Here is a 16,884-nt window from a genome sequence, read left to right on the forward strand (position 1 = left end):
AAAATGTGCGGAACATGTCATAATAATACATCACCATCATCATAGTCAAAAAGTACATAAAAAAAAGTATAATGATAATCAGCCCTACTGCCTACGATGCCTCTACCCCCCGCTGCCTGGCAATCTGATACGTAAGGCCAATCTGAATCACCTCCTGAACAATCTCCTCTTTAGTCATCTCCCCGCTCCTGGCCACAATATTATCAGCTATCTGCACCACATCTTGGATGATCATCAGTGTGTCAGGCAGCTCTCTGGCATGCTCCTCCTCTATGATCTGCTCCACATTCGCCGGCCTGGGAGGAGATCCTTCATCAGGTGGGAGAATACGAGGGTAAGAGACTTTGGCATACCAAGCCATGTAGCCAGGCTCATGATGTCATGGTCTCTGACACCTCTGTCTCCAATCAGGGTAGAACCACGCCTGAGCGTGTAGCAACACAGTGGTCAGCAACTGCGTAGGCATCTGAGCGACAGATGACGGGTGTCTGTGAAGTATGGGTACATGTAAAAAGGTGAGTGAAAATTGTGGTTTTCTCTTATATATTAATATGATAATATAGTATTATATGTGCATGAGTTTTTTTTTTTTTTTTGTAACCAACTATAATATTCGACTTTTTAAATTAACGTGATGTTTTTGTTGCCAGTTTGAAGAATTTAGCTTTATCATGTTATATATTATTATATAACAAAACTCGTGTTTTATTGACGTACTTGTACCATAATTTTTTTAAAATTGTCATATCGCACCGGACACCGTACCTATGCAACATAGAAACCTAGGTTCTTATCTATGTTAACTTGCACATGTTAATACTTAAGTAAACATATCAAAACTCTACATCAAGTATATATCTAAAGACTTTAGCAATGTTTTCAAAATAAGACTATTTTGAAACAGGTTTTCACTACAATTGGGTCATCACGTATGCACTAACATGTGCAAGTTAACATAGATAAGAACCTAGGCATTATTACGCAAATACTTCAATCTGCCTTCAAGAGGACACCCATCATTTTGTGTCTGAAAGTTTGGAATTCTCATCATCCCAATCGTTGTCTTTCGTATCATCAAAACCACCACCGTTACCACCAGATTCTTCACCTTCACTCTACAAACAACCAGCAGATAATTAATTGTCATTCTAATGAAAACTCGTTCTAATAAAAAGAGAAAAATAGATTTGTAATTGACGTATAAAAATTGAAACCTCGTGTCGTTGAATGGTTATTGAATGTTGCAATGCTTTTGTCTTCGTCAAAAGGTTCCTATGTCGTAGAGTAATGGGCCGCTTATAATCCTTTCCACGATAGTAGATAAGAGAGAATCCTTTGGGAAGTCTATCTATTGCTACTAGCATTCCACCACTCTTGTATTCCAGTAAACTAGCCGTTTTTTCAACAAAAGCAAGGGTCTTTTGCTTTGTTATTAATTTAACAAGTTCTCGCTGCCTCCAGTGCAAATGCATATTCTCAATGACACTATCAAAAACACCAAGTGTATCTACAGATTATCATAAGCAGCGGTCAGTATTTCATCATTGCAATATAGCAACTCTAATACAGCTGAAGATTACTCACCAAGTTGCAAGTACACCTTCAGTCTTAAACCAACCACACGGAACATAACACGTTCTTCATCTGTGATTGTTTCCCTCCTATTATCAGGACCAGCTGGAACCATAGATGAATCAATTTTAGCTAATAGTTTTTCTGCTCTTGACTTTTTGGTGTCGGACTGTTCATGTATCTAGAGGTGTAAATATGAATACAACAAATTAAATTGAATGTTCATAAGAAAACAGAAATCATAAAACACTCTTAGATATTTCATTTTATCCTTCAAATGTGTTATTACTGTAATACAGAAAGCTAATTCAGGCTTTGAAATTCACCATGTTGAATGCTAATATGGCATTTTGCACAAAATGAATTTCGAAGACTTTATGTACAAAATGAATTTAAAAGACTTTATGTACAAAATGAAGTTCCCATATTTCTGAGATTCAAAAATCCCTTGATGTCATGCCTGACTTCATAGACTGAACCAAAGGTTCATAAGATATGTTTTTCTGCACCATTACCAAACAGCCATACGCTCCAACTAATAGATATTCTATTTGATTTGGAAACCTAAATTTCAAGGTTCAGATATATATATAAAAAGAAATTTAAGCCCTAGCATCACAATGCCAAAGAACATAATGACTTCTCAACAGTTCCTCTTGGTGTGACACAACATCAATCTGATCGTACTTGGCAGACTAATTATATGAACATTAAAAAACTTCCCCTTGAAAGCAAACTGTTTGTGATTTCTATTCCAACAAGTGCTCTCAATCTAAATAAAACATAGCTACTTTCTCAACCATATATAAACTTCATAAAACAAGTAGATACTTACAACAGCTGGTTTACGTTCAATTTTTTTCATAAGCCTAACATTCTTGGCTTCAGCAGCCTCTTTCATCATCTCACATTCTTCAGTAGAAATTTCCCTTCCACAGAGTGCTTGAGCCTCATTGAACTCGGCCATTGATCCTGCTCGTGCAGATGTTTCATCTTCCCCGGATACATCAACAGCTCTGCATTGCACATTCTCCTGTCTTTCAGATAAAATGGCAGCCACACTGCTTGGAATGAAGTCTTTTCCGCGATATATTACGATGTAATATTTATTCCTTAGCAGTAAGGTACCTCCTGTTAATTTCTGGACCAGAGAAAAAACTTTTCAAATCAATTAATAGAACTACTGCATTATTCTCTTTTCTTCGAGTATAATGTGGCATGACAAGGGAACAAAGGAATGCACCATGTACCATGGGGGGTGCTGGGAAGGACTTGAGTAAACAGCTCACAATGTATCTCTTAGGAAATTTTTTAGCTTATTTTCATAAGCTCTCCATGAAAGTCACTTATAAAAATAGTTCAAACAAAGTTTATGTGAATTCCCTCTTTAATTATAGAAACAATTTATATATTAGCTATTAATCACACCCTCTGTCCCATAATATTTAAGTCATTCTAGCTAAAAAAATTGTCTAATTTATTTGTCCTTTTAAAATACCAATGAAGCATCAACTTTGTTTTTCCTATTAAACTCTTAACTATTTATTACCATTTCTTTTTCCAATTCTTGTAATTAATATATTTCCCATACCATTAATTTAATGGCAATTTTGTAAAGTAGTAATTCATAATTTTTCTTTCTTATACAAAATTAACTGTGTATCTTAATTTGTGAATCATACGCTAAAGTGACTTATATTTTGGGATGGAGGAAGTATAAGATAAACACTTTTTTTCAAAATTAAGGAAGGGGAAATTATCATTAATTAAAGTGGTACTAATGACTATTTTACAACTATCCCGGAGGATTTGAACTTTGTCCCACGAGGTTATAATGTCAAGCTCTTACCACTGAGCGGACACCTCATGGACAAATGTTGCGACTGCTGGGGCTCAAATTCACAACAGTGTTATGATAAATACTTACTAAATACACTTTATTATGTTATTAATCCAAACTCCACCTATGTAAATAAAGTTTAGCTTTATCCACGTTGCAAGTATGTTTGTTGCACTGTTACCGTGCATTCCAAAGCACATCCAATACCGAAGCAACAAAAAATTGTTGTGGACTTGACAGGCACTCAAGCTAAAAGAACACACTAACATGTATGTAGATTAAACGGAGATAATTAGATTAGTATCTTCAAATATGATACTCCCTCCGCCCCACAATGAGTGACCCAGTTTGACTATGTGCACTATTCACATAACATACATTGACCAGATTTTTCTACTAATATATAAAGACAAATGGTAGCATATAAGATGTCGGATTTGTCTTGATGAACATTTTCAAAATATCAACTTTTTATGATTTTTTGTAATAGATAATCAAAAATATTAAAGGTCAAAATTGTTAATTGTCATATATTAAAGATCAAAATTGTTCATTATCAAATATGAAACAGTCAACTGGGTCACTCATTGTAGGACAGATTTATTCATGCGGTAACATAAAAGTGTTTAAATATACCTCGTGAATTACATTTAGAGCATAATGGGAGAATACATAGTGTATCAATTCCTTTAAATTAGTCGTATCTTTGGTTTCTGATTAAACTAATAGAAAAGGAAACCAACTAGCTCTCTCAAAGATAGAATCATAAACCAATTTGGCGGATACACTGGGGTATTATCAAATAAAAGCATAGCCAACACTTCAAAGGACACTTAATTATACAAACAACCAAGCCTTTTCCCACTAAGTGGGATTGGCTATAGAAGGCACTTATTCATAACAAATGCAAAATTTTGTATGCACCATAATTTGATTGAATACTCAAGGGGTCTCAGACATATTAATTCCACTATTCATTCTAAAATATGCTTTCACTATTTTTAATCTAATCAGCTCTGTAGCATATTATACAGTTACATATCAACAGTCAATAATTGTCCATAATTCGATGGTACCAAACAAGGAACTGCAGATAACAAACCTTCAGTTCCAGAGCCATCAGTTCATTGTTTGTATTCTGGACACCAAGCTTGACAGCAATCTTTGCGACCAAACTTTTCTCCCACAGCTTAAGAATAGCACATGCCAGGCCTTGAAGATTTCTATTTCTCCCTTTATAAAAATTAGCACAAGATTCACATCAGCAAAAGGAAAGACAAATTTAATAAAATAGTTTAGCGGTTGAGTTTTGCTCACCCAGGGCAAAATGACAAGGAAGAGCTTTGGCAAGTTTCAGCATTTTCGTGTGCTCATCGTTGGTAAGTCGCGGATGCATTCTAGCAGGAAGAATCCTAAGCGGAGTTCTGTAACCGGGAATCGTAGGGAGGAGCAAATCAGCATCAATGGGAAGTATTCCTGTACCCCACCAGTCAACAAAACGGGGACCGAAATCATCAAGCATCCGGTTGAACTCTGCCTCCTCTGGCGTCATGTTCTCAGGCTGTTGTTGATTCAACACAACTGACTCACTCTTTTCATCACCTCCCTTTGATTCAAGTTGGTTCCCATTTGTTGGCCCTTGATAACTCTTACCACGATACACCCACATAACACTTCCTGACCTCCAAATAACTAATCCTCCAGTTCGCCGCTGTACAAATCTACAAAATTTGAGTTCACAAATTCAACACAAAAAATGCTATAATAATTAGGTACTACTGCTACTACTACTCGTTTCCTATTTATTTCTGCGCCTGCATCTGAGTTTCAAATATACAGACAAAACAATCAGCTTTTTATGAGAAGAGATGAAGTAGAGTTCACTGTGGAGTCAAAAGAAGAAGTTTTGCGAGTAAAGATGGTCCTGGCTTGTTATTCCTATTCAGCTGATAAAAACTGTTCGATGTATTCTTTTTAAGATGCTTAAAAAAATTCTAGTCATTACTTGAATTCATGTAACATTTGGATGAATAACAAATTTCAGAGCTTAATTGCATTTTGCTCCATACAAAAGTAACATATAATATTGCCCCCTTTAGCACTAGTTTTCGTTTAGCTCTTAAATGTCTTGGACAAAACCTCAAGCTATTGTTGTTACCACCAATAATTACTACTAGACTAGATAGATTGGGGGGTTTTCCTCAAGCTAATTTTGAAAAAAAATATGACATATTTGGTGAGGGGAAGTGTTGCGTCCATAATCTTGATGCCAGAATTGATGTGCACCTGAATGGTGAGTATTAACAGCATGCATCACCGAGATAATGTATATATGGGTCTACTGTTGTTTATAATATATGTTGTTGTAATATTCATATATCATAACACATACTAGGACGGTTTGATAAACGAAGCCATTATAGAAATCTTTCAAGTAATGTTGTGTGAAAGCTCAGTTTTCTTTGTTTGCAGGAATGATGAAGCTCAGAAATCACCATCCAGAAAGGTTTCTATTTCATCCTATAGGATAATTCTATATCACATGGTCACTGATCTGCGATTCGTTATCCTTCACTTTTTCTTTCATTGTCGAATTACAATTCCGGTGCCCAATGCATATTAATTGTGGTTTGTATCTGTTAGTTGCAAGATTTGGTTCGCCATATCCTAGCTATTATATGAACTCGAGTGGCATCTTGTCAACCGCAAAACATATATTTACAGACTTGCATTTGGGTAGTTGTTTTTATGTATTATGCATTTTTTCACATTGAAAAAGAAAGAAACCAATGACTTGCACGTACAGAGGAGCAGCTACCTCATGCAAGCCTGCCAATACATGTTTCGCGACCAACAGGATGCACTTTGGAATTGATCAAATAGTCAGGATATGACGAACCAAATCTCGCAACTAACAAATACAATCCATTGGGCACCAGATTTGTTATTCGATGATGAAAGAACAATGACCATGCGATATGGAATTATCCTAGAGGATGGAATAGAGGATAGTAGTTGCCGAGTTACATCATTCATAAAAACAATGAAAACTGAACTTTCATACAACATTAATTGAAAGATTTCTATAACAGCTTCGATTATCATACCATCTTGGTATGGGTCATGAATATGATATAATATTAAAACGTATTGTTAACAACAATAGCTTGATTGCCCAAGACGTTTAAGAGCAAAAACAAACTGGTACTAGTGCTGAAGGGGGGAATCCTGTATTTTATTTTTTGTATGGAGCAAAAAGCAATTAAGCTCTGAAATATGAGATCGGTCCAAATTTTGTTACATGAATTCAAGTAATTACTAGAAATTATATAAGCATCTTAAAAAGAGTATATCAAATTGTTTTTAATAACAAAAGAGGAATAGCAAGGGAAATCACTTTGTCTTTATAATTTGAAACTCAAACGCAAAAAGGAACCATTAGTGGTAGTACCAACACTATAATACAATACAATAATAATAAACATTTGTGTGCAGTGTATATCATTTTATGTAGCAGATACAATTACAGACACAAGTGTCGCAACACTGAAACATGTGATTTCATTGTGAGAGGCATAGATATGGTGTGCAGCATAGCATGAATATTAATGTAAAAGGAAGGTAGAAAGCAACCTGCACGATGTGATGAGCAAGATTCATATTCTGAGCAAGTAGCTCGTGAAATTTGAGCTTCACCAACTCATTGGTATTCCACTGATGATGGATTCTTTGAAGCACAGAACGCGTGAGGCCAGATTTAGGGATACTGATTTTCTCCTTCAGATGAATTCCCATTGCTCGCAATTGACTCAGTTCTTCTTTCGCCAAACAATGCGCCGTTACTTCCTTCTTCTTCTTCTTCTTCTTCTTCAATAATTTCTGTTCCACCTCCTTCTCCGACGGAATAACCGACTGGTCGGAGCGAATCCATTCACGGTTCAAAAAGTTATTTGGAAGTAGGGTTCGGATTGGTTCATCATCGTTTTGATCAGATAATTTGCGGAATCGGAGAAGGATTCGGTCGATGGCGTTGGATGGGGGTTTGTGTTGTTGTTCTTCTTCGTTGTAATTAGATTTGGCTGAGAGAGAAGAAAAAGAGAAAGAGTTGAAGAGAATGCAGCAAAGTCTGAATTTGAATTTGGCTGCAAAATTGAGTGGGTCCTTCGGTGATGAAGAGATCATTGGAAGTTCTTAGCAAGAACATGAAGTAAGGACGTTGTCCATCTATGTACCGCTACCATGACTAGGTGTGTAGGATTAAGGTGTTTTTTGGGTGGCACTTTGGTGACATTAATGTCACCGTGTCATTGCATCTGGACCACACAACACATCTAATGTCATCCAATGTGTGGCCCAGATTTAATGTCACCGTAACATTAATGTCACGCAAGTATTTCCCGTTTTTTTTGGACTAGGTGATTGGAAAATTTAAAAAAATATACCATGACTAGGTGTGTAGGATTACCGTGTTTTTGGACGAGGTAATTGAAAAATTTAAAAAAAATATAAAATTCTTGACAATTAAGATAATTCAATTAAATTACTTTTATTTTTTAATATTTTTGTTTGAAAAAATTCATTGTCATCATTTTTTGGCAAACTTTAATAAATTTTAATTTTTTTTAGCCAAATTTGAAAATTGAAATTTAGGGGTCAATTTGTAAATTTCTAAAAATTTGAGGGGTTGAATTATAATTTTTGAAAAATTTGAGGGGTCAATTTGAAATTTTTTGGGGTCAAATTGAAAATTTGAGGATCAAAATGTAAAATTTGAAAAATTATAACAACGAAGAATTTTGAAATTCTTAACTTTTAGGTACCATTTGAAATTCTCTAACTTAAACTTGAACAAAATACTTCATAAATTTTCATCATTTTGAAAATTCTTCAAATTATTATCCAAACAATGAAATTCACCTTAAATTATTTGAATTCCCTCAAAACATTCCCTCATCCAAACACATTCTTAAGGTAATAAATAAAATGTCATGCTAACTAATATCATTTTAGGGTTTAGGGTTTTTTGTCTAATCCTTGCTAACTAAAAGGATTTTTTGTCTAATGCCTAAATTAAGAAGGATTTCCATTTAACCCCTTTTTTAGGGTTTTAGAACGAATGAATCAATTTAGGGTTTTTTTGTCTAATCCTTGCATATTGAGATTGAGATGGGACAAGAATGTTATATCCTTGTTGTCGCTCAGATCATGGGCCTCCAACTCAAATAATTGTTGTTCATTCAAGCCCACGTTGTTGTCATGCTTATCTCATGATTGGTCGGGTAATAGTTTGATGCCTAGGTGACCCTCTATTTGATCCCTCTCGGGGAAAATTTCATAAGTACTTAATCCCCTCAATGTGTGGGTTTGACGTAAACTACTTTGTTTCATAGTAGTTTTACTACCATGCTTTTTTTTTTAAGAGACTAGTTTTACTACCATGCTACAACATGATTGATTGGTGGTGTGTCATGACCAAGCTTTTGGTGTTTAGGTTTAGGGTCAAGAGTGATGAATCAATTAGGGTTTCTGTTTAATCTCTCTATATATAGAGATTAGTGTGTGTGTGTGTGTGTGTGTGTGTGGGGTGGGGTGGGGTGGGGGGGCAAGAGCATTATATCCTCGTTATGGCACAGATCATGGGCCTCCAATTCGGTTATACTAGACCAAGTCCGAGATAAGCATGACAACAACTATCTGACGATAGAAACTCATTCCCGAATCACAAGGCTAAGTTCAAACTATATGACGATCCACAACCCCTCAAACACGAAGCCTATAAGAAAGAAGTGCTTAAGTCAGCGTCCTTAAAAAATTTAGCGTGTGGCGTATCACACCGAGTTGGTAGGGAAAGCGTCCAAGTTATGGCCAAGTTGATGTAAGATGTAGTCGAGTACGAGGAGCATGAGCAGAGATATATCTATGACAGTCCAATTGATAATACATTCACACTTCCTTACTCAATTCCCTTCAAATACATTTGCAGTATAATGTCATTATTACAATCATCAATGGATTATACATGTACTTATATATAATACTATATCATTATACAGATTGTGGAGTGCAGCTAGGAGAAGACTTGGATAATCATGTACAAAATTTGTGACCATTCTTACAAACACTACGTGACATGGAGAAATAATTTCAGCTAATAACAAAGTTTTTTTTTTTTTTTGAAGCAGCAGCTAATAACAATGTTAAATAGTGGTATGACACTAATCAGGATCAATTTCCACTTCCGTTGAGGGATGGAGAAGAATTTATGATCTCTTGGCCCAGTTCATTTATTTTGCTGATAAGAAGCATTTGCTCAGTCTCCAACTGGGCTATATACCCTTCTTGTGTATCCTCTAGAGTTTCTAACTCGCTCAAAGTTGTAGACAGTTCTTCCAGATTTCCATCCACTATTAAAGACCGAATCTTTTTTGTCATCTCCTTTATCTGATATATATAATGTACAATTTCAACAGTATGTGAGAAAAATGGTGTAATAAAAATGAGAATAATAATAATAATTCACACAACAAATGAGAGTGCAACTGATAAAAAGAAAATAATTGAGTTGATGAATGGATTGTTTCTATCAGAAAGGAACGTAAATTTATTCTACCAATGGTTTAGCAATAAGAGAAGTGCCCCCAAGAAATGGCATATAAACCAACTGGCTCAAAATTCTTGAAAACAGAGCAAATGTATGCATAGAAAAATGAACAGGGAAAATGAAGCTCAACACCAGAGATATTTCTACAAATTGTTAAATGGATAGCCTGTAAAATGTTGTCACATGCATTGCCTTTTAAGACAACGAATACAATACTTCATCATCAGAGCTGAAAAGGTAACCAAAGGTTATATTGTGTATCAGTGTGTTTTGGGAGATGCAAGATAATCTTACCTGGCTAGGAATCTGGTGTAATTTAGTCAAAGAAGGTACAGAGTCTGGAGATTGTCTTGTTTGAATCTCTGGAACTTTTCTTGTGATTTGGATGTGGATCTCGCCACTTTTCACCCCTTGGAGAGGTATCCACTTGTCTGACGTCTGGTTCGGAGGAAGGCTTTGATATTCTACAACACATTCACCTATACTTGATGTGGGTAGTAAAGCATTATGGTCCTTTACATGCAATGTCAGGGGACTTCCATCATCTAGGAACTCTAAGGTCTGGTCCCAACGAGGGTTGACAGTTTTGTGTACAACCTACCAGATAATGCCACAGTAAATTAAGCCTTACAAGTATGAAACAAATAATAACAGTTATGTAAGCAATCAATTGTGTCATGCCAGTATAAGTGTATAACACCATAAGAAGATATAATGTGATGGTAATAAAACTTGTAAATCGTAAGGATGTTTGGTTCACGCAAGAGGAATTTTGAATGAAGTTTCTAACCTTTGTTCTTTTCTTTAAGTTTCCATAGTTTACCCTCACAAAAGGATCACTTGTCCCTCTAAGATCAGCAGCAATAAGATCCCTCGCTTCAATAAGAACAAGTTCAATCCAACCATTCGTCATGCCCGATGGTGGACTCTGTGTCCATTTCAAAGGAGTAGGGCTTGTTAGAAGAAGAACGCCAGAGTTAAAAATTCTGCTTAGCACATTATTCAAACAATCATTGTTTTCCTATTAAAGAAGCATACCTTTGATCCCTCTTGGTTCTCCACCCAAATTGCTTCTATTTTAAGTCTTAATTCACCAGAACTCACTCCTTCAAGTGGGATCCATACGTCCCTGATTGACCCTTGTACCAGTCCTTCCAAATTTACATGTGCACTACCAATGTTTTCATCTCCAAAAATTTCTTCACTAAAGCATTTCACAATTAGGTATTCATCACCACTATTCTCATCTACCTCAAAAGTATCATTCCAGACAGCAGTTGGAGTAGTAGGAGGAGGAGCAATCTTTGTTTTCATGACAACCTGAACAGATTATCAATAACAGAATCAGGTAAAGTGTTATTATGAACTTACATTGCATCAAATTACATTTCAATATAAATATATTAAAAACCTTGGTTCATCAATACATGACATAGTGCTAAGACCTAAAACGAGTAAAACAGATATGTACCAGTACCTCTCACCTTTCCATACTGCAACTTAATGTAAGGGTCAAATTTTCCAAATCTGTCTTTTGCATCAAGATCCTTTGCTTCCACAACAGTTATCTTAAGTTTCCTTCCAGTTTTTGAAAGAAGATTTGATGATCCCTTAAGTGATTTCTGAGGACTGGCATGGAGGTTGGTCAAGCTATGAGAACCATCAGAGAATTGCCACTCTTTCACTACAATTCTCACCTTTAACTAAAAAACAGAATTAAAAAAAGTTAAAATGGATGAAACAGTCTGTTTACTAAAAAACTTATTTCAATCGGAAGAGGTACAACTACTTTCATTTTCAAGAGCGGAAATGTCTCTGCGGGGACAATTTGATAGTGACTCTATCATGAAACCCACGTTCGAAAAAAAAAAACAATGAAAAAAATTATGCCATGAAAGTATCTGGAACATCAAAAGGCTGCTTGATTTAGTAGAAATCACAGAATACAAACAATTTGATACGATAAACTCATTCGTCGTAGGATAACAAAATGCCATTGCAGATACAACTTGCAAACATTGCTCCAGAAAGATTATCAACGTGAAACTCTACCTCTCCATATTAAATGATTATATAATCATGTGTAACTGTAAGATATATAAAAACCACTTATGATTTTTCATCTACCAACTTAATTTGAATATCTGTCCTTGACATGACATCAGAGCTTTTGTGACCAAGGTGGTATAATCATGTTCCTTTTATAAATGGGCATGCAAGAAAGATAGAGTATGCTTGTTTCTTAGTACTCAAAGAGCGCATAAGTTCAAATCAAGAAAGAAGAACGGGCGCTTAAGCTTTGATTAGATGAAAATCCAACACTGGCAATGTAAGATAACCAAGCTATATCCACCATAAAGCAAAGAAAGCTTGACAGATGGGTAAATATTGTACCTCTGCTGATTTGTCCCCCTCAAATGGGACAAGCATTTCAACTTCCTCTCCACATAACTTTGCATGTTTTGCTATTACACCAGAATCAGGCCCTATTGCCCACACAATTGTTGAATCATCCTCCACATGCCTCATCTTCTCATCGACATACAGAAATAGGTTAGCGTTCAAATAGCATATATGAAGCTTTACCACGACGGTATTAAAAATAAGAGGAATGCTACAGACGACATTTTGACAATCGCTGGTAACAGTTGCTCAAATATTGAGCCACATCATTGCTCTGTTCTCGGTTACCGGCTATACAAGTTCAGTTTTTTTTTAGCCTTTTAAATTATCACCTAAAACAAACCAGACAAGGATTCAACAATATTTCTTCTCCATTACCTCTATTCCAAAAATGTTATCCTCTTGCCCAGAAAAACTCGTCGTTGCCATGAATTCACAAAAACTTCCCCTATTGCATCCATATTAATTTGTCGTGAAGTTTATAGGTGAGGTGTAGATTTTTTTGACAGCTGATATTGCAAATAATAAAGCTAAAAACTCATAGATTGATCCGTGTTCAAATTAGACGTTTTACCATTGCATTTCAAAAGTTAAATTCATAGATGGATTTGAATCATGTGACACTTTGGATCTATAGGCATGTGTGACCATGGGTGGTGGTGTACATATTTATAAAGGATGGGGAAAAGCTGTTGGCTTAGATGATTGTAGTGGGGGTTTGGCTAGGATGGAGTTGGTTGTGGGTACGAGATGGTGTGGTCTTTAGCAAAGTCAAAGATTAAGGAAGGGGGTGAGAGTTATTTTGCAGATAGGTTTATGTAAAAAACAATTAAGGAAAAAAAAAAGCGTTAGAAATGCTTAATTTGAAGATCCGGTAAACCAGTAACCAGTTTTAAAAACACGATGCCGTGGCACAATAGTTGAGAGTGTCTTAACTAGCGAGTGTTAAAGTGTCTGTCAATAGCATTGCTCTAAAAATAAAATTGCTTGTCCAAAAACCATATATACATATTGACAGCCGATTAATAATCCAATTGCTAGCACACAAAAACAAACATCTATGGATGACAATACCTTAATTTCACAAGATGCTAGGTAGTCATACTTCACACTGTCAGGGGGGCACTGATAAAGATTGAAGCGAACTATTCCTGTATTATCATGTAAAACCATATTAAATGTCGTATCCCATCTTGGAGTTGAACCAAAACGCACACCTGTTCTCCTTGTCAGCTCCTCCGCTTCTACCTCTACAAATGTCTGCAAGTCCTTGTCGCTCACGTTTTCTTCTAAACAGCCATTACTTGTGCCATTTTGTTGCCTCCCCTTGAAGCAACTCCTAGAAAGTTTGTTTCCAGAAATCACTGAAACATATATTGTGCCTCCAACAGCATACTTCCTTAAATCAACTGCAGGCAAACTGAAACAGCGGCGCCGAGGTTCCACCATGGTCTTTACCAAAGTGTCAGTAAAAAGTTTAACCTGTATGGAAGGTAACTACTATTAGCATGAAACATCATATGACACAGCACTGGGGAAAATTCAGAGAGAAAACTAACGAAAGATACTTGAAACATCAAGGAATGTTCCAAGAATGAATGAGCATGGGAGAGGCAAAGAATGAAAAGGACATGATTTTTATAGACAACGGATCCTAATCACTTAATTCAAACTGCGCCAGAAATTATAGACATCAAGTTTTTCTATAAATTTTGACTAATTTGAACATACCAGCCAAGGAGAAACACCAGGCAACTCAGTGGCTGATTGGCTTCCCCCGCTTCCAAAGGCAATTCCTATTCTAACCTCAGGTGTAGATACAAATGAATACAAAAGTGCTTTTCCATCTAGTATTGGTGTCACAACAAGCTGCAAAAATAATTTGAATGATTAGATTATAGAAAAGGACAAGTGGTGCCTCAGAAAATAAAGAATGTATCACAGAAAATAATTTTCTTCAAAACTGCAGTATACCAGTAATCATATTTATAGTTCTACATTAGCAAGCAATCTAAACTACTAATTTGTTTTCATTTCTGCTACTTTCTTTAGTATATATAGCTCTATTGCATGTCTAAGGAGCATAAATGCAAAGGGTGTTATTTCACATACATCACCCTTAATATGAAGACTGTTAATCACAATTCTGGCAGTACCAACGGAAAGCTTAGCAACCATCAAAATGCTCATCTCATTCGTGTCCCAATCAAAACCCATTTTCAGGAGTCGCTGTCAATACCAATAGAATTCTATATTAAAATCTCATATAAGTGGAATATATATAAGCACTTAAGGGAAGAAAAGCATTCGCCATAATAGACCTTAAATAAACAAAGTATCTATAAAGTTATACAGAAGCGACATCTGAAATGTGATGCAAAATAAAACCTGATCACCAGAGGTTGACCATCTAATCCCTTGAAGGCCCAAACTGGGAGGGCGTGATCCAAGTGAAAATTCCAGCACTTCAACCCTTTCCTGCGGAAATTATTTCTTTAGTTCAGTTCAGCAGGATTTATTAAATTGGATGTTCAAACTTTTTTGGTAAACAAATGTGAAACTCTTCCACCAAAGAAAATGATCAATACTCACTATAAATCTTGGTTTGCGCAGCTTTAACCGTTTCTGAGACACAAAAGAAAAAAAAAATTGATAAGTTGATTAATTCCACACTCACCGACTAACTCAAAACTCCAATACATAAGAAAAGACGGAAATTTCACCTCTACTATGGCTGATAACCTTGTTGAAAGCTTAGGATTAAAATAATTGGACCATATTTGTGACAACAATAGATTCAACCACTCACATTGTTCCAATGTTGTGACAGGCTACAATGTACAAAGAAAATAAGTTGAAATAAACATGATAAAAGCTCATTCATAAAATGCCAAAAAGACAATTGGAGTGAAAAACATACCGAAGTATTGACTATGATACGATTCCATTTCTTGTTCAAGTCCTCCTCAAGTATTTTCCGCTGGTAATTCCCATACTGCAAAATAAAGATGAAGAATCAGTAATAATTGAAACACTATTTCGTTGAGAGAGAGAGAGAGAGAGAGAGAGAGATTACATACTTGTGTAGATGCAAAGAGAAGAAGGATAATTGGAAGGCAATTGGAGAAAGAGAAGATCCATTTGTGAATAAGCCAAGCAATGAAAACGAGAATAAGAAAGTACGAAATCCGTGAATTTTGCTTCACTTTCACTAATTGGTTTAACAAATTCACTGAAGCTTCTTCCAAATTATTGGTAATGATCAAACTTTTCTTACTGCTACTCATTGCAGGCAGTGATAAAAGAAAAATAGTTTCTATTGATTTTACTACTTGCTGCTAAACATGATCATGATCATGATGGGTCATAAAAAAGGAAATATAACAGAGCAAGAAATGAATATTCATAATATGTTGGTAGAAAGAAAAGAAAAGAAAAGAGAAAGGTACCCAATTTCTCTGTGGTTCATAAATTCTTCTTGGGTTCGGTTCCATTATCACTATCTTTCAACACAAAAATTTATCTCATGTACTTCAACTATTCATAAATGTTACTGCACTGGTTAATTCTCCTTGAATAAAGAGTAAACTAATAAAGAAATTGAACCTCATTTTTTAACTCCCTCACATGACTAATTTATGAGTGATTGATTGATTGTGTAAAAAGTTTTACTGAAGATTATATCAAATTTATTTTCTTATAAAAATATTAAACTGTTGACAGACTTTGAGATATTTGTAGAGGATTAAAAATCTTAATTCTGGTTTTTTTTTTTATAGTTCAAATTTAATAATATTTACTATCAATATTCCTTACATATAGGAGACACAACATTCTAGTTTCTTTGGAAAAAAAAAAAAAAACATTCTAGTTGTATTATATTTTAAAAAGTAAAAATTTACCAAAAAATTAAAAAGTTCTTTTAAAGCAACATGTCCTAGCTCAACTAGCAAATGTCAAAATTGCAAGGCCAAATGTCGTAACTCGGGTTCGAACCCGGGACCTCACAGTTGTGTGTGAGTTTATTTTAAGTGAATTGCCACTTCATTCAAGACAAAAAAAAACATGGTATTCAATCTTTTATGCATTGAGTATGTGTGACTTTTGTTATTATTTAACAAAAAAATAAATAAATAAAAGAATTAAATAGACTCTAAGTAGATGTTGGTGTCATTTAAACTAAGTGGATGATTTTTAATGAAAATGAGGATTTTTTTTTTTTGACGAGAAGATGTGAGGGATTAATATTTCAATGAAAAAAATTGTAAGTTAGCAAACCATATATATATATATATGCGTGCGAGCGCGCGCGTGTGCGCGTATGTATATAATATTTGTATTTATCTCTCTCCCGTTATTTTCTCTCTCTATTGATCTTTTTTTCTCTTTCTTAATTTTCTCTCTAAAATATAAAGAAAGATAAATACAATTTGGTGAAAGAGAGACAAGGAGAAAATAAAGGAAAAGA

The 16,884-nt window shown here is 35.1% G+C and overlaps 2 protein-coding genes across 2 annotated transcripts; both read right to left on the minus strand.

Annotated features, from left to right (window-relative positions):
- Positions 1 to 820: 820 nt before the first annotated feature.
- LOC146934620 (CRM-domain containing factor CFM3, chloroplastic/mitochondrial-like) lies at positions 821 to 7,608 on the minus strand. Its single transcript, XM_085706525.1, has 7 exons — positions 7,046 to 7,608; positions 4,730 to 5,123; positions 4,515 to 4,645; positions 2,408 to 2,713; positions 1,585 to 1,753; positions 1,215 to 1,507; positions 821 to 1,115 (listed from the first exon to the last, which is right to left on the minus strand). Exons 1-7 carry the CDS (start codon positions 7,592 to 7,594, stop codon positions 1,017 to 1,019), a joined length of 1,941 nt encoding a protein of 646 aa, XP_085562651.1. The 5' UTR covers positions 7,595 to 7,608; the 3' UTR covers positions 821 to 1,016.
- Positions 7,609 to 9,343: 1,735 nt separating this feature from the next.
- On the minus strand, positions 9,344 to 15,885 carry LOC146934621 (uncharacterized). The gene is made up of 14 exons (XM_085706529.1): positions 15,497 to 15,885; positions 15,337 to 15,411; positions 15,140 to 15,247; positions 15,009 to 15,041; positions 14,805 to 14,894; positions 14,529 to 14,645; positions 14,148 to 14,285; positions 13,491 to 13,898; positions 12,408 to 12,542; positions 11,498 to 11,716; positions 11,052 to 11,333; positions 10,804 to 10,941; positions 10,308 to 10,610; positions 9,344 to 9,853 (listed from the first exon to the last, which is right to left on the minus strand). The coding sequence occupies exons 1-14, from the start codon at positions 15,701 to 15,703 to the stop codon at positions 9,638 to 9,640; spliced, it is 2,469 nt and encodes an 822-aa protein (XP_085562655.1). The 5' UTR covers positions 15,704 to 15,885; the 3' UTR covers positions 9,344 to 9,637.
- Between the last annotated feature and the right edge of the window lie 999 nt (positions 15,886 to 16,884).

This window comes from Medicago sativa, chromosome 4, assembly GCF_051527215.1.
Source record: "Medicago sativa cultivar Bolivia chromosome 4, Bolivia_mono, whole genome shotgun sequence".
NCBI lineage: Eukaryota > Viridiplantae > Streptophyta > Magnoliopsida > Fabales > Fabaceae > Medicago > Medicago sativa.